The sequence below is a fragment of the Pieris napi genome, chromosome Z, assembly GCF_905475465.1.
Source record: "Pieris napi chromosome Z, ilPieNapi1.2, whole genome shotgun sequence".
NCBI lineage: Eukaryota > Metazoa > Arthropoda > Insecta > Lepidoptera > Pieridae > Pieris > Pieris napi.
The window spans coordinates 7,787,973-7,810,218 of NC_062259.1; the positions used below are offsets into that span (position 1 = coordinate 7,787,973).

The window sequence follows — 22,246 nt, forward strand, 5'->3', positions numbered from 1 at the left end:
TTTACTCTTTTAATTTTTATATATCATTTGGAATACTTTATATTCAAGAAATTTTATCAGACATATTACCGATATAAAGTGGTTTAAACAGTTTGCAGTGAAATTAATACTGAAAAAGGTCATCAGCTGATTATGATGATGTATACATCAAGAACGATTGTAAAATACATACGCCATCATAATGTCCTCTCTAGTGACTGCAATCAAACCGCGAGGGCTTGGTTTCATCCAGTTATCCGGAGTCAGGCGGGCGTCAACCACCAAGTCTCTTCCACGATCTCCCCGAAATTGATGTACAAGGCTTTGATATTTTCCCTGTTATAAAAAGCCCCAGTGTTAGTTTATAAGCATTAGGCATATAAGACAGACAAAAAAATATTAAAAAATATTTTGATTACTCAACGTAAAATTTGCATGTTCTATTGTAATTCAATTGTATTAATTAAGTTTTTATGAACCGATTTAATTTAAACAAAGGTTTATCATTAATATTTTCGATCGATTGAGCAATTTTTTTTATTTAGCAAAACTAGCGCATTCCATCCCAAATTAAATTCAAAGATATCACGAACTTAGAATGTATATGAAATGTTACTCGCTGTCCCGAGCACAAAACTGAATTGGAAAAACCAAACCAATAAAAAATGCATTGACATTTTTTGTGGATTCTGCTTTCTATTTATTATGTTGAAAATAGGTGAAAATCATGTACGTACTATTATAACGACGTCAGGTACATTGTCATTATAGCCATAAGGTTGAGGGTTGTGTGGCGACAATCTATATTTGATATGGCCACCGTAGGAAGTGAGTTGGTTTCCATTGTAGCTTTCTGGTAGAGTCAAGTAGGGACGGGACCCCGAAGTTCTTGACCCGGCAGGGCTGTAGTCTGCTAATTTGGTTACCTACAAAAATAATCGTTCGTTGCATCTCGAAGGTTAAGTTAAGGTTAAGTTTATTTTAGAAATTTGATACTACTTTTATTTAATCATTTTCATCAGCGTTATTTAAAATACAGTGAAATAATTTTATCATAACGTATTGGTCTAAGATCCCGCTATACAACGACCTTCACCGAGATGCTTATTTAATGAAACTTATTTTATATATAATTTAATATGTCAATAAATATAATCCATATGGGTTGCCTAGCAAATTTCAGTCCAGAATATTTTTAATTAATTTAAAAAAAAAAAATTTTTTTAAACATTTCACCGGTATGATTATTAGATAAATTCTATACCAATCGAAAGTATGAAGCCCATAAAATATGCAAATGTTAGGTTGTTTTTAATCAATTAATTATTTATGTGTTTATTTTTTATGTGACACTAAAGTATATATACATCTTTAGTATAAAAGAAGGTTTTAGTGATACATATATAATACTACCCTGATTAAAAATATTGATTGAAAAAAGTTCAAAAAATTTACTACATGCAAATTATAAAAAAAAAAAATTTTTTTAATATTAATTAAACATACTCTGGACTGAAATTTGCTAGGCAACCCATATGGATTATATTTATTGACATATTAAATTAAATATAAAATAAGTTTCATTAAATAAGCATCTCGGTGAAGGTCGTTGTATAGCGGGATCTTATACTATATACAACTATACCGTTGCTCCATTCCTTAGTGGTTGGTAGTAATACTGATTGTTGATCGTCTGTTGTTTGTCAATCTGTACATCACCGTTGTAGGCCTGTTTCACGCCAATAAGCCTAGTACCACCTTCGCCGAGCGGAGTTGGCATATTGTATGTGAAGAGATCTGCGCTCTTGCAAGTTGTTGATTCTCCGAAACAGAAGCATCGGATGCATTCGTTTTGAGAGCGAGCCTCGCTGCAAGTTATATTATTTAATTAATTTAAAATAAGCTTTCACAATAATATTTACAGTTATTTTCAGGATTAACTGGATTTAACATAACCTATAAGTAAATATTATAACACTATACAATAAAATAAGTCTAATTATACACGAAATCTCATACCTATTGAAATATCCAGCTGGACATAGAGCTTCAGTTCTATTAACGTACACAATAGCATCTGGTATAGCAAATACCGTCCCACTATTGTTGATAGCTTCACAAGAGTATGCGCCACTGTCTTCGGGCTATAAAATTAACAATCATTAACATTACACAAAATTTTTACTGTAACACCTTGACTTTTTTTTAAGTTTACAATAAAGATAGCGTGAGTCTATTGTCTATTGTTGGCCTAGTGGCTTCAGCGTGTGACTCTCATCACTGAGGTCGTAGGTTCGATGACCGGCTGTGCATCAATGGATTCATTTTCTAAATATGTGCTCGCAACACTTGCTCGTACGATAAAAGAGAACATCGTGAGGAAGTTTGCTTTAGATCCAAAAAGTCGCTGGCGTGTGTCAGGCACTAGAGGCTGCTCACCTACTTGCCTATTAGATTGACAAATGATCATGATACAGATACAGAAATCTGAGGCACCTAAAATGTTGGTTCTTTTTTTATACAATAAAGAGGAGCGTATAGATTTGTACGTACGGGATTTTGATTTTCAGCGAAACAGTAATGGTTATGCATGCCTGGCTGTTATGCACAGTAAAATGATTGCCTACTTGCCTATGTTCTTTGGGATTTCACGTTACTTACTACTACTATAGTTTATTATAAAAAACTCCACTTAATGGTGTTTATCAAAGTTTACCTGCATGTTTGAACATGTGAGTCTTCCAATTCCTTTTTCACTGGTGGATGTACACTTTTGTGGCACATGGCCCCAATTCAACCTCCAGGATATAAGAGGCGTGGGCACACCGACGGCTTCGCAAACAAGCGTTAAGGTGTCACCAGGATTCAGTCTTACATTTGATGGTGCAGGTGGTCGAGTGACGTGAACGGGGGCTGAATAAAAAAAAATAAGTATGGAACACATGTTAGAAAATACATTACTACTTATAAAAAAAGGTTATTCTTATCTTAAAATGCAGTAATATATTTTTGCATCTTTTTTTATTCAATAGGTACTGAATAAATTGAAAACAAATACGTACCGCATCCTGTCTCATCGGATTTATCAAGACAATCACTCTGTCCATCACAATGAAAGCTTCTCGGAATACATTGGTCATTGCTAGTACACGCGAATTCTACTCGACTACAGTTTTGGTGAGGATCGAGAGTGGGACAGTTGATTTCATCCGAACCATCACCACAGTCATCGTCAGAGTCGCAAAACCAAGTTTTTAACACACACTTGTGATTCGCGCACTGGTACTCGTTTGGTTGACATAGTCCGTTTTGACCACAAGTGTCTTCATCTGATCCGTCATCGCAGTCGATTTTACGGTCACAGACCGCTGTCTTTGGTATACACTGTCCATTACCACACGTTGCTTCGTCAAACTGACATGTAATGAATGGAGGTCGGACCGTAGCAGCTAAAACAATAAATCAATTATACACTAGACTAACAATAGATTTTTTTATTTATTTACACTTCGTTAGCTTATACAAAAACATAGATATAAAAAAGCAGGTTACATAAGCTATTAGGCAACGGGCTGCCTTATCGCTAACAAACGATTTCTTCCAGGCAACCCTAATAAGGAACAATAAAAAAAGAAACACATAAAGATGGTAAAGTACAAGAAGTGCATAAATAATTAACAAAATCACAAACTCAAAATTACATATAACACTACCTTAACTTAAATAAAATCTAAACAAATAAATAAACAATAATATGTAAAATCTAATCCAATATTGATATAATTAGAAGAAAAACAACATAATACTTACAAGGTCTTTCGACGACAAGAGTAACCCTCACTTCGGAACCAGGAGAGCCCAAGTATCTAGGCGCTTGACACATGTAGATACCGCTATCGCCCATCTGTAAATTTTCATTACGTTTGTAAATATTTCTAATGAAGAAAATCCTCTTCGAAAAACCTATATTTAAGATGTAATCGCCGTAAAAAATAATAACTATTATTTTCCAGGTTTCTGCAGGTTCTGCTTATAAGAACTCTTCGAGTATTTTCAATCAGTGCCATTATCTCTAATAGGAGATTAAGTATTAGTGTACATATTATTACATAGGTGTTAGGGATGTTGTTATCAAAGATGTCATCAATTAATTCATAATTCAACTACTACAGACTAAGCTCCTCATTATTTACCGTACTTTTTGTCACATAATAAAAACCAGTCATCATACACCAACAACGGGGCAATGAAAGGCATAAATAATCATTAACTTTTAATAACGATTCTGAGTATGATACATACTCTCTGTGTATCAGCTATCCCATTCTAAATAAATTATTAAATACGTAGTATAATGTTTCAAGAACTTTTACTTACCGTCACGTGGTTCATTTCAAGACGACCGTTTCTGTCCACCGATCCGGGTTTGAGGGATCTGCCTCCTTCCCTAACCCATCTCACTGGAGCTCTGATGGGACCTTCGTCTCGGCAAGAGAAAACCACATCACCACCTAGAATGAGCTAATGAGTTAAATAGAGAACTACATCTTGCATGCTCCCAGGCCCGATGCATCATTCAATGAATATGTAGTATGCACTGTATACAATTCCTAAAATTTCAGAATCATAATTCGTATTAAGGTTATTTTTATCAAATAATGTAGATATTATTTTTTATTTGTTATGTTTGTAATGTGTTTGTGTAAATATGTAACAAGAATCATGCTCATATTAGAATAAGTGATATTAAAAACCCAAAAAAAAACTGTAAAACTAGCAACCGTGTTAAATATGTCATTGTTCTTGCTGATTACCAATAAATGCGTAGAAATTACAACATTTATCTATTCCAAGACGTAATTCAAACTTACATCAAGTAATAATTTTGAACAAAGCTCAAGTTTGATTGTGTCTTGAGATACACATTGGAATGCAGGTCTTAAATGTTGTAAATTAAAAACCATAATACCATTTATTTGATGTTTATATGATAGTTATGAAGTGATGAATTAGGTATAACTTGCCTACCAGCCACAATGTTAGACTGAAGAGTCTGCGCGGAAAGAGAACCTCGACCTCAAATCCTACGTTGAGATTTGAGGTCGCAGCAGTAATAAGGTAGGTAACTTATTTTTATCTTGACAACACTAACATTGTCATAGTTCGAAATTAATCATCTTGTAATATGAAGAATTAATAGCACATAATTTTTGTGAATAAATGACAAAAAATGAATAAATGACACGTAGCAAAAGACGCTTGTTTCTTTCCCTACAGACTCTATACGTTTTTAAAATTGTATACATCGGCTTCTGTAGACTTTATTATTAATAAAATATCCATTATGGTACTTGCAACACTTGGTCACAAATTTCTTCGATCTTGTTTTACAATTTTCCATTGTAAGAACAATAACACATCATACAACCCATTATTAAAAACCACACCATTATGATATTATAAATAATTATAGAGTTAAATAAACATAATGATTTCTAGTATAACTATGTGAAATATACTATAGTGTGCACCCATAATATATTTATCCTGGACTCACCATAGTGTACTGTTCCACCACCATGAAAGAAATAAAGTTCATTAAAATTTGTTGACAAATATTTGTTCCGAAGTAGTTAATTTATGTACCTATTACTCCTCTGATTTAGCCGCCACCAAAATGTTAGTTTGGGAAAAGTATTATAAAATTTATATATTAAATCGTTCATATCGTGTTACTATTTATTTTTGGATCTTAAGATTTGGGTTCATAGCTCTCAGCTCTGATTAAAATATTATTTAATTATGTATAATAATACTAACACGTTTTACTAAAAAACACAAAATAGGTCTAAAACAAATCCTGATCCTTTGCTTGCTATTAATAACACCACAATATCATTTTTGAATGAATACAATGAACATTAAAAGATATCGGACTGAGTAAACAACAGTGCACTATCTATTGCTAAAAGACTGAAATGTTTATTTGTTTGGTTGCGCGATCTTGGGTTCAAAGCAAAAGTTCCGAATCGACGTGGTAGAAAACAGATTGAAGACAAAAAAGAACATAGAAAAAATATATAAGTACTTTTCGGTATACTAAAACCATTATACATATCTTCTTACATCTTTTTGTTTCATCAGGTAACATTTCTATATTAAATTTTTACTCCATATAATATAACTAGCAGACTCGGCCAAGTGTTGCTATGGCTAAGGTTTTATAAGGTTCTATATTACACAGTGGTAACCTATTCAAGGGAAACGGTAAGAGAACACCAGTCATGGGGACCACCATGCATTTCTATATTAAATTTTTACTCCATATAATATAACTAGCAGACTCGGCCAAGTGTTGCTATGGCTAAGGTTTTATAAGGTTCTATATTACACAGTGGTAAACTATTCAAGGGAAACGGTAAGAGAACACCAGTCATGGGGACCACCATGCTTTTTGGTTGCTATGCCATTAAATTGTAGCTTAAGTGAAACGTTGGTACTTTCAACACAGCGCCATCTGTTAGAATTGTGACTATCAAATAATAAACAAATAATTTGCAATAAAATAATATTGCGGGTATAAATTAAGATGTAAGCTATCCTATCTTTTAAGTTAGATTAAACTGCACACGGTGTGCAAATTTGATTGAAATCGGTTATGTAGTTTAGGCGTCCATAGCGGACAAACAACGTGACACGTGATTTATATATATTAAGATTTATAAAACTGAGCAATTGATATCTTATATAACAACCACCAACAGACTAGGTTTACCAAATAATATATTATTTATTTAATTGCCTTTATGGACAGAATATGAATATTAAATTTGTCCAAACTTTTTTTAAACGATTGCAACGCAAAGGCTCGACGAATGTTTAGTGCTTCCTCGAGTACTACACTCTCAATGCCATAATATTTCTAGCCCGTTGCTGTTCAATACAGATTAACAATAAAAATCTTACAATAACTAATAAATGCTTACCGTTTCGCACTGTTTGTTCCACGGGATAAGTCTTCAAATTGAGTGCTATGGGGCCTGAAATAATTAAATATTCTTAATAAATTATGTAGTAGTTTTATTAGGTAAAGCATACGAAAATATTTTTTATGTACAGAATAGAATACAATGATTTTAAAGTGTCATTATATAACTTATTAATAAAAATAAACCTAATTTTTTTAAATTACGCTATTTTGTATTCAACATTATTTTAACTAGAAAACATATGTTAATAATTATATACAGTATTGTTATTTTTAACCACATTATTAAGAATACGGTTAGTAATCCATCTCCTGTTTGTATTAAAAGAAAACATATTAATTCCGTTAATTTAAATAAAACTATATATTATATTAATACATTTAAAGATCATGCTACCGAACCAATTTATTAATCTAATTAATTTATTAAGGTAGAGAGATACCTTGTTTAAATTTGGTAAACCAAATCATTTAAATATTTTATAGAAGATTTAATGAGTATTCCAGTTGCATGTCGGATCTTGTCAAAACAATTTATCACTTAAGTTTTAATTCAAACGTGATTCTAAATCCCTTTGTTACATTTATATAAGGTTGTTTGTACAAAGAGTGAAATTTGAAACAAAAATTAAAAAACTTAATTATAAAACAGGCTTTCTTTAGAATAAATTCATATCATGGTCAGTAAAGTTCAATTTTACAGGGCTTCTTTCCAAAGAACAATAGAATGCTGCACGAGTTTAAAATCATTTCAATCCACAAGCATTTTTGGTCGTCATAACTTTTTAAATAAAAAAATAATAATCGGAAAATCGACTACTTACAATATTTTTCTAAATATACAGTACAGACCGACAGTAATTAAACAATTAACACGTTAGAAGTATTTACATCCATATTAGTTAAACTTATAGTTATTTACAGAAGAAAGTAAGTACTTTCTGAGAGAAGAAAAGATAAACGTTGGTCGTGCTTTTAGCACAACCATTTACTTAAGGTAGGTTAGAAACAAAAGGTAGCTGTAATAATTCGATGAGCGATTTCTGTATTCATTACATATTTGTAGCGCTTTTATTTTTGTACAATTCATGACCCACATTCTCAAGCTTTTTAAAACTAAATACTGTATCGGATGATCTTTTCTTCTCCGTTATAAATTAGTAACAATTCATTTGTAATATCCTCCTTACTGCCTGCTGGACAATCGAATTCATCGCTGCCATCTTTCGGACAATCCACATGACCATCACATCGTTGGTTCTTGTTTATACACGGTCCGTTTTCGCACCGCCATTGATGTCTTTTACATTCCCCTACTGTTAACGAAGCTTATCTTAGTGCGAGAACTAGAGTGGATGTAATGGATATAGCGCGACTAGCTCTGGTACTCTAGCAAACTGCTATGAAGATGTAAGTCAACCCAATCGTAAAATATTATTTTATATATTTTTCTGTTATGCGTTGAATAGTAGCTTAACTTAATAATACTAATCATGGTATGTTGAAATATAATGATCATTGATATTCTTTATTAAAAATAGGAAAAAGCATTACCTCGATTGTCAGGCACATATGGGTTTAAGAACGGTGCAGAAGTAGTTGTGAAGTAGCGCGGAGGCTGTGTCGGTGGCGGTTGAGTATAAGGATAAGCAGTGGTAAAAGGTCTGTACGTAGTGGGACAGTTGTTTTCATCGGAACCATCACTGCAATGATAGGTTCCGTCGCAGTGTTCTGAGTCTCGGATGCACTGCCCAGTTCGGCATTGCCAGTAACCGTCATCACATGCTAAAATAAAATGAAAAGTTAAACGTCTACAATATTTTTTACACATAAATTTCTACGATAACGAGAAAATGTCTATTATAAACCATTAATGACAGAATAAGTAAAGTAACGTTACACATACTCGTAAATACTGCATGATATTCACTTCCGGAGATTGCCACTACTTTAACTTTAAGTCATTCAAAAGCATTTCATGCTGGTATCATTAGTTGAGTTTGCAAGGGTAATAGGCAAAAAAGGAATAGAATCAAAAATAGCGAATATTGATTTCAAAAAACATGCGACAAAATTTTAGAAAAGAATGTACATAGCTTCAAACGTTTATTTCTCTCGTCTAAAGGCGCCTAAAAATAATACGGAGCATAACAATAACTGGGGCTCTACAATTTGACAATCGTATACCAGAGTTGTAACAGTTTTGTTCATCAGAGAAGTCCATACAATCGTAAAAATTGTCGCATCTTCGGATGTGTGGTATGCACTTGCCATCGTTACACGTAAATTCAGATTCTTGGCACGTTGTCGTCTGTATCGGTGATCGGGACGGCCTCATCATGAACCATGCTGTATAGTAGTCCCATTTAGCTTATACATTAATTAACAACTTCTAAACTACCTATTTATACTTTGTTTGGCGCGATTAGACGTTCACGTCAATATTAATTATTAAGACAGATTGAAGAAATACCTAAAACAATCCTCTAATTGCGTGCTGTGTATAAACAGAGTTGTAGCGTGACAGTGCTTCAATTGAAGTGAGCTTAAGCAGTATTATTATTTTCAGTGCTTCGTGCCGCTTTAATACATTGCGACGCATTTGTGCTTATTAAACTCTAGTTAGTTATGCAGTGTCATAATACTTAAGTTGAGTACTTACGGCAGTTTTCTTCGTCGGAGTTGTCGGTACAGTCTGGATTTCTGTCGCAAAAGAATTGCATGTCTATGCAAAAACCGTTTCGGCACTGGTATTGGTCTTCATTGCAAGTGACTGTTGAGACAAATATTATATCAATTGAATATAAATGTCTTATATGCATTTATATTTTTATTGTTTATATTAATAACAGTGGACACTTACTTGGTCCAGTTGTCATCGTATCGTTACATTGCAACTCGTCACTTGCATCGGAGCATTCCTCGACTGAGTTACAGCGCTGAGAAGCTTTAATGCATTCACCATTTCTACATCTAAGGACAAAATATTTCAAAATTTAATGAGATAATAATTTAAAACATTTTACACATACATAGCAATATGTTATCAATAACAATTTGCAATTGCTACAGAGTATATTTAATTAAAATCGCATAAATCGCAAGCCATCATCGCGCGCTACTTACCGATACAATAAATTTATTATAGCATCATATTAACACAATTACCTGAAGTCGTTCGGTCCATCGCAAGTGTTACAGTCGATCTCATCCGAAGAATCAGAGCAGTCGGAGACGCCGTCGCATATTAGAGTTTCATCTATGCACCTGCCGTCGCATTTGTGAGCGCAATCTTTAAAACAAATACGATTTATTTGTAGAATATTACTATGAGATACCAGAATATATCATAAACATAAACTTAAATACAATCGCGTTGCGTTAATAATTTGCAGAGCATAACATTAATTAAAATTCGCAATATGAATGACAGACATAGATACAATATAGTATTACCACCGAGTATTTAAAATTAACCTTAAACTAATCACGCTAGTGCGTGCATAATATTGAAAAAAATCTACTTATCAATTACATTTTGGGCAAATCAATTGTAACCTTTAATTTAATTTAAAAATGGTCTGGAGTCAAATTTTATTTTATATACCAGTAGGTCTTAACGTCTTCATTAATAAATACTCAAGGGTTCTATTTTATTTATCCCCTATTCCAGTATCAAAAAATCTGGACCTGATAAAATACATTATTTATAAGACCCAACGACTGTTTTGTTCTCTTAAGTATTTATTTAGTTATACATGGTAGAAGGTATTTACCAGGACAACCATCTTCATCTTCACCATTGTCGCATTCGGGATTATTGTCACAACGAGTTGCACAGGGAACACTGGAACCACGGTCGCAAGTAAAACTCTCTGGAGAGCAACGTTCGACACCTGCAAATTGAAAATCAATTTTAGTTTTACGTAAATTTCATACTATGTTGTATAACAAATGAACGAGATTTTGAGCCATCAATCGAAGAACACCCAACTAAAACAATATATAAAGTATCTACACGAATATTCATTCTACAAATGAACAGTTACATTAGGTTATGTAATACGTCTACATATAAATAGTTATATACTTACATTGTAGTCACTTGGTGGATAGTCTACCATGCGGAACTGACATACAGTCATGAAAGCATACAAACATGCACGTGCTTAACTTACACAAAAAGATCAGTAATAAATGAAACACGTTATTTACAATCGGGCAATCTAGCCCGATCACTTACCGCAGTTGTTTTCATCTTCACCACTAGGTCGACAGTCTCTGAGACCATTACATCGTTGAGCAATATTAATACAAGAGCCGTCTCGGCATTGGAATTGACCTCTTTTACAAGGGCAATTCTTTTCGTCAGAACCATCATCACACTCCACAGTCCCATTGCACCTAGCTTCAGCCTTAATACATTGTCCGCTCGAACACTTATACTGATAAGCCATGCATATGGAGCCTGTCATAATATAAGGCATACACCATAACCAAAATAATATCATATAAATTTAAATTGTTATATATTTGATTATATTCATAAGTGAAGTGTATACCAATAATGCTGTAGTCACAATCCTTGATTGCGACTTAAAATATTATATTCATAGAAATATTAGAATTATTTTTTGTATTAATTTAACTATAAACTGCATTATTAGTATGTACGACACTGTGCTATAGGATTTGTAACCATATTTTATGTGCTGTAAGACAAATAATAAAGCATAGGCAATTACTTATAACATAGGGTAACTTCATGCTAAACGTACAAGTAAATAGAAATATTTTTTGCATCTCATCAATTTTGACATCAATCAGCTTAAATGTACAAGATCTGTTTGATTATTAAATTTTGAAAAGAGCCAAACCATAAGTGCAATGTCGTTCATCAGAACCATCCTGACAGTCATGCGTTCTGTCACATTGTTTAGATCTGGGAATGCAGTAGCCATTGTCACATTTGAAGTCGTCGTCACCACATGCTGACCGGTAAAAGAAAAACCAAACTAATTTCTGGCTCTCATAAAAGTAGTCATTAATACTGAAGATTTTAGAGAAATAGTTACGAAAAGAAACGAAAGAAATGATGATGAAACATCGATAGACACAAAACGTTCAACTAAAACAATCCAAATAAATTATAGAAGGAGAAACGAATATAAACAATAGAAAGAGACAATCAATATGAAAGTAGAAATAATGGAACGAAGAAGAACGAACATAGGGGCCAAATTATCGAAACTTACGACAATTTTGTTCATCGCTATAATCTCCAGGATCACAATCGTATCGACGATTGCATCTCGCATTTTCAGGTATTAACTTGCCACCTCTGCATCTAAAGTATCCCTTTGCTGTAAATACATGCAAAGCTTATCAATTGTGTTTTAATTATCAATACGTGCAAAAGCTTTGAAAAAAAAATTTATATGTAAAATATAAAATATATTTTGTGTCACATATTTTTTTTAGTATTGTCGAAAAATGCATCACACTGTGTACCTGAATAATCCAACGATGTTGTTTTTATACATGACAAGGAATGAAATGATAAAGTACCCATAATACATACAATTTTATTTTAAGGACCTTACCCATGGTGATAATAATGAAGTGCTGTTCACATGGTAAAAAACATATTCGTGTATTTGAGTGCTATAGTGACAGATAAAAGAGAATTGCTTAGATCTTACCTACACAATTCCTTTCATCCGATTTATCGGTTGGACAGTCGACACGACCATCACAACGTTGGCTGCGCTTGATGCAGTTGCCATGATCGCATTGCCATTGATTAGAGCGGCATGCTTCGTAAACGAGTAATTTATAAATAGTTTTATATAATAAATTGTGTGATATATTATATTTTTATCGAGATACTTACGACATGCAGACTCATCGCTACCATCGCGACAGTCTTTGAAACCGTCACAACGGAGGAGCACAGATATACAAGATCCATCTCGACAATGAAATTTCCCTCTATCCTTACAGATATGATGCCCAGACCAACTAAGTAACTGCGAGACTTACCGTTCCAAATGAAGTTAACGAAGCGTGTGGAAAGTAATGGAATGGCTTGTTAGATATTCATTAAGGTTTATAGATTAGAATACTAGTGGTGACGTTATCGACTTGCTTCTTACCTGTGCACTGGTTTTCATCCGACCCATCTCTACAATGATTGATACCATCACAACGCTTTCTGCTTTCTATACAGGACCCATCATCTTGACACTGGAATTCATCAGGCCGGCAGTCTGCAATTGTATGAGATATTTACCAAAATGATCAAAATAAAATTTAATCAGCGTATACCTCGTTTGCCTATACTATTACTCTCTATGATCTAACCTTCCCAAGGTATTGCTTTACAGTTTGCATGGTCACTGGTTACTTTGATGTATTTAATATCACTGGATTGATATTTCTCTGAATATAGCAATGATTGTGTTTTCTTGTAAATGTTAACAAAATAATAATAAGGAGCATAAAAATTTAAATAAAATCATTGTAACTCGGAAGTGTTGATAGTTTAGAATCAATAAAGAATTTTACCACAGGCAACTTCATCTTCTCCATCTGGACAATCTACCACGCGATCACAGCGTCGATAACCTTCTACGCATTTTCCATTATTGCAGCGGAAATAGTCGACACCACAAGATTCTAAAAAGAAAATATATTTGTTATTGTGGTAAAAATTATTATACTCTGAAAAAAAAACAGAACGTGAAGTCCAATTTTGCTTTTCTACTTTGTTAATTTTGGCATAGATATATTTGGGTAATTAAAATTGGCTTCAATTTCGCATTTATGTTCTTAATGGGCTATAGTACTACAAGGTATGTGTTTAACAAAACGACACTAGATGGCGTTTCATATCGGATAAACTCAGCTTTGACTAAGAAAGTTTGCGTAGTAATTAATACGAACATTTAAACCGCTGTGAATCTTGTACAAACTTCAAGCGTATCGCTGCATATCTACTGTTAATTGGTTTGTCTTTTAATAACTTAAATTTTATAAATGAACATTTTGCTTAAGTTTCATACGAAGGGACATATTCTCACAAAATTAGCATAACTCACTATTTTATTACATTTTGTTATATTACATGATTGTAGTATATTTTACGTAAATTAACATAAACTAAAACACGCTGAATTTTACTAAATATAATGTTTTATAGTTAACTAGCTGGCCTGGCGAACATCGTTTCGCCTAACAGTCGATTCTTTATTTTTTTTAAATACTTATTAAATTTTAAATACTTAATACTGTCTAGCTAGTAAGATGAAAAAAGAAAGTTGATAAGACAACAAAAATACATTATGTCAAAAAATAAAAATTTACCTTCCCGGAACCCCTCCACTAACATTTGAACTTTATGATATAGGATTAAAGTTCTTTTAAGTATTATTACGAATATTTTGTATGGGAATATAGAAGTGTTGTTTTTAGACTTTTTCACTCAGTTATATAACGCAGTTTCATGTCACAATTGTCCAAAACAAAATAAATTTATTGAAATGTAAACCCCACAAATACGAATATTGTCAACGCAACGGAATCACGTAATAGTCGTACAAACATGTTTTCATAAATCTGTCGTAAAATGTAAGAAAAAGAGATTCCCCTCGCAGATTTTTTCTCGGTAAAATATTTTCAGGATCACCTTTGTATCGTTAAAATTCTGAGGACGCAGTCGGCCTACGTGATATACTTATCGCTGTATTCTAAATACGTCCAAGTTTCCAGTTAAAAGAGCTGTAAAACGGTTAAAACTTACTTCGCGTACTAATAATGTGGATTTTGTATCTTCAAGTAAAGTATTTTGTAGCAGTAAAAATTAAAGAACTATTTAATCCATAACCAATACTGCGTTAAATTAATATGATCAAATATTCCTTAGTAATTCTCTTTAAATATCTCTATCGTAGATCGGTGGCTAATCTTTTTTCCCAGAGTTCGAATTGCAGCGAAAACTAATTATTATAAGGACAAATTAAGTAAGTACTTTTGTGAGCTTTCAAAAATCTCATATAATGTGTACTACGTATTTGTTTTAAATTATATTCATATATGTATTTTAGAGCTAAAATTAAATATTAATGATAGGTCAACCAGACTATTTGGTATCTATAGTTCAGGTTATTAGTACATTTGACTTTAAGTAATAATAACCTTGGATTGAAATACATGACGTAAACACAGTGTAATTTAGGACAGATTGGTACTAGGGGCAAGTTAGGAATGCAATTTATGAATAATATTTGAATATACTAAATCTCTTGCTTTATTGCTATTGAAACTTTATATCTACACTTTAACACATTGAACGCGAAACAGCCTTGATCGCGTCTTTCCAAAGGAACAGCTTTGAAAAACATAATCTAAGTTAATATGGGGTTTCCTAAACTTAAAAAGGAGTATAAAGTTTTATTACAATGCGAACAAAATAAAGCTTTAAATTGTTTTAGAGTTTACTAGGTCTCCTTCCGCCGTGTAATAGTGTAAGTATATTATATATAACACAATGTGGGAATTAAAAATAAATGTACTGGCAGGTAGATCAGTTTTTTATAAAGTTTCTTAGGACTCATCAGAGTCCAATTTTAGCTTAAAATAATACGGTATGATAAAATCCAATACTTTTTTCCGTAGTCTCTACTCAGAATGTTATCGTAAGTTCATTATTTAATATACGAGCTTACGTATAGGTGTTTTTTGAATTAACGCAAAGCATGAAGGCTTTTAAATAACAATAATTGTATTACGTAGCATGATAGAAATATTAAATTCTTTGAACATCGACCTCAATCGTTCTACTTTTAGATTTAACGCTGACATTTCACTAAAGCTATTGTCAAATTATCTTTAAGCAATATACGTCACACATCGATATGATACAGTAAATTAATTAAATTTTCATGTTATATTTTTTTTATAATGTCATTAATTTCACATTGTGTATGCACTTCTATCGTAAAATATGTAAAAATACGTAGAAATAACATAGCGCTATTTATAATAACGGGATACCCACAACTTTGCCAGCTTAATGTAAAAATAGTTGTATATTATATGATTTTAGAACGGTTAGCATCCGAATGAATATCATGTACACAATAGCCCATATAAAAACGTAGTTTATGAGACTTAAAAGTTCGCTCCAGTTCTTAACGGAACAAATAGTTCAAAACGCTAAAAATTAAATTCATATCCAACTGTTTTTCGACGATGACACTAACATAATGGGTTCCAAACAAGCCGGAATCCACAAATAAATTAAACTGTGTTATAAGACGGGCTGCACCAGGCACAGCCTTCCCCTTATTACGAAATTGTCCCCGCGAGGTTTTACTTGAGGCCCACTTCTTTACATACTTTGCCCTAACTGGGACATATCAACGAAGTTGGGATTGATTATTATTGGACGAAAGTTATTACAAGTTAGCATGCGCTTCAAACATTATTTAATGTCTAGGTAACCCCCGTTTCTGCAAGAAACGATAATCAATAATACGTTATGTCTAGTAGAAGTGATTAGACACTATTTTGGCTATGGTATCAAAATGTAAGACACGAAATAGACTATATTTATGTCGCTATGCATGAATTAGTTCGAGTTTCAATGATAATTAATGCGGTTGAAATTCTCTATTCAATCGAACTGTTTCTCGTTTTTTTATGATAATTGGCGGAGCAAATCTAACCTTATGAAATCTTTAATTAGCTTTGCAATACATTAATGTATTAACATAGAAACATTACAGTTAGTTATAATTTTAGTAAATAACATCGATAAATGTATTTTTTAGTATTTCATTTCAGTTGACATTTAAAGTTTATGCAGGCACATTTAACATTTTATGTTTGGTCGATACGATTCCTTGAATCACACCAAGCTTATTTTTATCAGAAATGTTTAATATGTTTTCAACGCAGTGAACAATCAAGCAATTAATGTAAACTGATCTCTTAAAGGATGGTGAATGCAAACTGAAGCATATAGTTCTGTGATACAATGTTTAAGTAAAGCAATATCTTTTTTTTGTATTTTAATACAAGTAATATTAAATTGACTTTCATTTAAAAGTGTACGTACCGCGTATAGCAGTTCTTTTTTATAAGGATATCGCGGAATTACTAACTGTTAATCAAGGTCATACAAGAAAACATAATATCTTATCTTTCGTGTCTTATATTCTTATCTTTGATTATCTTATGTTAATATCCAATTCGTAATAACATTCGTTAGTTTTTCTTAGTGTCTGTTGGTTAAGTTAAAGTTACAAATATAGGTACCATACTAATTTAGACGATCTGTACGCTATTTAAATAAAGGGCTATTTAAATGATACTCCCTTTTCGAAAAAAACATAGAAACGAAAGATATTATTGCTACTTAAAAAAAGCCAAATTTGTTGTTGTCTTATATTAAATTCAGTGGTTATTAAAACCATCCTATTTGTACGTCGTTAGTACGGGACACAATAGTAATTGATAAAATATGCAAAACAACCATATTGGGGTCTGCTATTTAAAAGAGCTTTGTCCCGTTTGTTATCCTTTCATTCAATGTACCTTTCTTAAATATTTATAAAAAATACTGAATTAAATACATCTTAAATAAATCATCTTAACAATTGTATTTGAGAATGTTAATTGAGTTCTAGTTTTAACTAGGATTTTTCAGATTCTCGAACTGCCTATAATGCTTATATATGTGTCCAAATATATAATTTTATATCTATATGAGTTTTGGTAGTTTTATGACTTACTAAAATATTGATCAGTAAAACAAAGCAATCTTAAATATTACAGTTTCCTCTGTCATGCGTCAATGTGTCGCACGATTATGACGTCTAATTGCAAAAATTTGCATTAATTAAAATCTTCAATTATTTCTACGAAAACCTTCATGAAGTTCACCCATTATTACTTTTCTTGTTTCATTTATATGAAGTCTCTGAAGACAAACTTTACTATATAAACATTAAATATAAAAGTATACGCATTTAATAAAACATCCCTGGCTCCAAATAGGGTACGGCAATATAACATCGTCAAATTCTTGTATCATGCTAAAATCTGTGGTTAATCTTTCGTGAAGCGCGGAGGGTCGTTTCACAAAAAATAGTATAACGAAAATGCATCTATTAACATCATAATATGTTCAGGATCAGGTCTTCGCATGTCTAATGTTTATACAAAAATAAAATAAAATTTTGTTTTCCCATCTGTGGGAAATCTAGTCCGGTCTCTAGATTTTCTTAACATTATACTTTAATGTATGACTAGTATATGATCTGTAACCCGGATGTGTTAAATGGGTACTAGAAAAATGCATAATTTTAGTTTAGTTTTGTTTTAGTACTTCCTCTCTTTACTTCTCTTCCGTTCTACGCCTTTGATTTGAGAACTGGCAGTGAATGTAAAATTAGAAGCATTTAATAAATATTTCTTTTTTGACGTTCATAAGTGTACATTGTGTTACCTATATGAAAAAATGATTTTGACTTTTGACATAAGTGCACAGCCGGAGTTCAAACACACCTCAAAGTATGTGTGTCTCCCGTCCAACCATTGTGGTTGAATGGGGTAAGACTAGTAATGAAGAATATTACGTTATGTCCGAAATAATTTTGATATAAGTATATTAATCGATAGTCTTATTGAAAAACCTACTTCTTTGTGGCAAACATCGAGTGTGACACAAAGGGGCCATGAATATTAAACAGCTGAGTCTCATCAGATCAATTACCTCGTGACCAAGTCTTAAATATCGAATAAAAGGCAATAGACTTTTGGTAAATGGTCGTCCCTAAGAATACAATTGGAAAAAGCTTTAGTTAATCGCATTCAGGACATTATTAGGTGTAATAAGTGTAAATATAATTCTAATTACAATCATATTTCCAAACAACGATATCTACTTCTTCGATTGGAATGCACAACTGCTATAGAGATTCAGAAGAACTTGTGGGGCTGCAGGAACATATTAAAATATAACCTTCAGATATATTTTATATGACGCTGTCTAATGAATTTTGACTTCCTTTTCACTAAAAGAGACGAGACAATAACAAGCTAAACATTATTGACATCTAATTATCTAATTTACAAAATTATTTATTTATTATTATTATAACTGACGGGATAAAATATAAAGGCCAAAATAGTCTTTGTAAGCTGAATGAGCAATACCTACTATTAAAATTGACGTTGCCAATAAATAGATCTTTAGTTGCAATATTGGTTTTGGATTAAAAGTAACTATTTGCAACAGTCTTTTGTTTATGGTAATTGATAAACAAAAGACTGTTGTATATAACTAACACTCATATAACACCTGAATACAACGTGAGCGGATAGCTGGCACACATTGTTCGACAGGTTACGAGGTAATTCATAGAGACTGTCACATTCATACTACAGCACTCTTTACTGAAAGATGATTTATTTAGATATTGATCGGTATATTTCATGACACCTCTAAAAGAACTAAAAATATTAGAGGCCTATAGTGATCGTATGTAACTACAGCCTATGTGTTAGGTAGATAATTATCCAATATGGTTTAAGTATAAGCTTTCGGTTTTAGGTAGTCTGATACACGTTCAGTCTACAGGCAAGACCTATCTCTAAACAGAAGACTGCAAATAAAACATAATCATGAATACTTTCTTTGTTACCAAGTTAAATATCTTCTTCGCTTAAATAAACAGTTATGAAGCGAGCTCTTCCACTAAACACGAATTAAGAAATAATTTAGATTTTTCATCTTCCAACCCTTATTCATAAAATATACACATATTAATGAGACCAACCTCTTCCAGGTAGAGTTGTATATTTCGAGAGTTACAATAAGCTCTTGTTAAATACTAAAACAGTTGCCTGGATTAATACCAGTCGAGAAGCTGGAACTTTCTTTTGCACTGGAATACATTACCAAAAGAGCTTGTGGCATGAGGGGTTTACCGTAGGAACAAAATTATTTAAATAAGTTATTTATTTTGTCTGCGTTTGCGAATTAATGTACATGATATATTCTATTTTATTTAAGTTAGGTTAAAACGCCACCTACTGTGAAATATAAATCTTTGTCGTTTACTTGTAATACAGTTGCAAACAATTATGTTTTGTGGACGAATTGTTGGAGGACCGCAATCTGATTATACCACGCCCACAAGACCCGCTGTATAAATTTTGGCGTTAAACTTGATTGTAAAATATGAAATTATTGCATACATTTTAGCAATCTTGTTCTTGGTCGATATCCTAATTAAAATTATCCAGGTTTTATAAAACACGGGTTTAATAGAACGCGGAGGGCGTTCTAATCTACTGTTTTGGTATTCTGTAATTTCTAATAACGACAGCAATACCGATCAAGATGTTATTATTTGCTCAACATTCAAAACTCGACTGCTTTGATATTGAGAGTACGCACCCACACCGATAAAAATGGTTGACGTATTTGGTTCTAACAAAATTGAACCAGTAGCAAATCCTTGAACAGATTTGGTTTAAAACGAAGAGAATTCTAAGAAATTATCTCCGAAAAAATCGCAAGAAGTTATCTAATTCTAATCAGTGAAATTCTATTATAAGTATGTCTACTGTCTACCAATATGTAATATGTACACTATTTTCTAATTCTTATGACTAATAATTAGATGATTTTCTATAATCTATGTACGCGTCCTTATTAGTAGTGTAAATATAAATAAAATGACTTTACAGATTTTATAATTCAATACCGAGGAATAAATCACTCAAAAAAATATCTAATGGTAAAAACCTTACATAACAGAATAATTTATTAAGGTAAATAATGTAATCAAAGTCATTTATTTTCAGAATAACAAGAGTATAATATTATTATTAAGGCTTAGTATAATTATGAATTAAGCTTAGTATTTGGAAAAGCACTAACCAGTCTTTGAAGCTTTAAAACGCTTTAGAATGTAATATTTAATTATGTTTGCAATAACTCGCTCGTCTCTAATGAAATCAAATTAAATCTGAATCATTGAATTTGATTTGCAAAAATGAAAAATAGGATGCGTTGGCAGTATGCAATAAGCAATTTATGAGATTTCTCGCTTACAAAAACGTAATAGAAGAAAATTTAATTATTATGACTATTAAAATATTTCTGAATATTTATTACGTTCATATTGGACATGCTTTCATAAAATAGCCGTTATGGCAGCGGGTTCGAATCCAGGGGGCAAAAGTAGGCACTGCTATTTTCTCGCTATGATTTGATTAAATATACTAACAAACCGGTTATGGATACCACCCACACGCAATATCTATGTTTGTTTGTTTTTCATTATATATAAGTAAGTACGAAATTCGACCGAAAGTCTACTAACCTTATATGTTGCCTCGTTTGTATATATATGTATAACAAAGCAGCACACATATTAAAGAGTAAAAAATGTATTGATCTGTTCATCTTAAATTAGACTCATAAAATTATAGGTATGCAATAAAAAATTAAGAATTTTCCTGTATAACACGTTCATAAATATTTTGACCCAAATATCTGATCTCTGTTCGAATTATGATGAAGTTATTTCTGATCATAATAAATGGAATCTATGCTATTACGTATGTGAATTATGTCTACTAATATTAACCATCTTCATTAAGCGATCGGTTATTTCTACAGTTATTTTATTTAATTACATGGTTCGCAGACATATTTCTGAATCTGATTACTAAGTGATCTATCACCGGAATGCGTTAATACAAAAACAAATATTTTTCTTTTATTTTTGGGAGATGAACCTAGGTCCTCTAGATGTAACACGAAAAATATCTCGGCGTAAAGGATTCAAAATATTATAAATTGAGCAGAGGAAATGCTTTATATTTATGCATAGGTACTTTTGTTAACATTTTCCTTTTCCATTAATTAAAATACACTCTAATGTTTGAAAACGCTTCAAGCTATTTTTAAGCCAGTATGTTCGAATCCGTAGTTTTGAAGGATGGCCATTAAATTCAAAACTAATATGTGTTTTATGATGTGATAAAAGTTAGCTAATGGAAATACTGTGATTGTCTAATCTAAAGACCTGAGTTTGACTTCCGGATTATCATTGTACCTTATTTTCTGCACCGATAATAATCAAGCCGTTTTAGGCACATATGGTTGAGCACATGTCTATAAAGAAAAATTACTAACGAAATATACGTCGATATCTGAGGACATACATTAAGAGTTGTAGAGGCACTGTAGTATAAATG

At 32.1% G+C, this 22,246-nt stretch overlaps 1 protein-coding gene across 15 annotated transcripts in view; it reads right to left on the reverse strand.

Annotated features, from left to right (window-relative positions):
- The window catches only part of LOC125062196 (basement membrane-specific heparan sulfate proteoglycan core protein), a 120,965-nt gene that overhangs the window by 30,116 nt on the left and 68,603 nt on the right, over positions 1 to 22,246 (reverse strand). For 10 of the 15 annotated variants that reach the window (XM_047667944.1, XM_047667939.1, XM_047667938.1 and 7 more), the window contains 20 exons: positions 13,535 to 13,645; positions 13,123 to 13,236; positions 12,223 to 12,330; positions 11,845 to 11,958; positions 10,744 to 10,863; positions 10,136 to 10,259; positions 9,831 to 9,940; positions 9,630 to 9,740; positions 8,522 to 8,752; positions 8,158 to 8,283; positions 6,966 to 7,019; positions 5,537 to 5,545; positions 4,357 to 4,490; positions 3,790 to 3,883; positions 3,042 to 3,428; positions 2,696 to 2,892; positions 1,999 to 2,123; positions 1,625 to 1,847; positions 717 to 905; positions 173 to 315 (listed from right to left, as the gene is read on the reverse strand). In XM_047667944.1, the coding sequence (XP_047523900.1) occupies positions 173 to 315; positions 717 to 905; positions 1,625 to 1,847; positions 1,999 to 2,123; positions 2,696 to 2,892; positions 3,042 to 3,428; positions 3,790 to 3,883; positions 4,357 to 4,490; positions 5,537 to 5,545; positions 6,966 to 7,019; positions 8,158 to 8,283; positions 8,522 to 8,752; positions 9,630 to 9,740; positions 9,831 to 9,940; positions 10,136 to 10,259; positions 10,744 to 10,863; positions 11,845 to 11,958; positions 12,223 to 12,330; positions 13,123 to 13,236; positions 13,535 to 13,645 (2,824 nt within the window). The remainder of the gene's footprint in view (positions 1 to 172; positions 316 to 716; positions 906 to 1,624; positions 1,848 to 1,998; positions 2,124 to 2,695; positions 2,893 to 3,041; positions 3,429 to 3,789; positions 3,884 to 4,356; positions 4,491 to 5,536; positions 5,546 to 6,965; positions 7,020 to 8,157; positions 8,284 to 8,521; positions 8,753 to 9,629; positions 9,741 to 9,830; positions 9,941 to 10,135; positions 10,260 to 10,743; positions 10,864 to 11,844; positions 11,959 to 12,222; positions 12,331 to 13,122; positions 13,237 to 13,534; positions 13,646 to 22,246) is intronic. The other 5 variants (XM_047667934.1, XM_047667935.1, XM_047667933.1 and 2 more) reach the window with 5 other exon arrangements.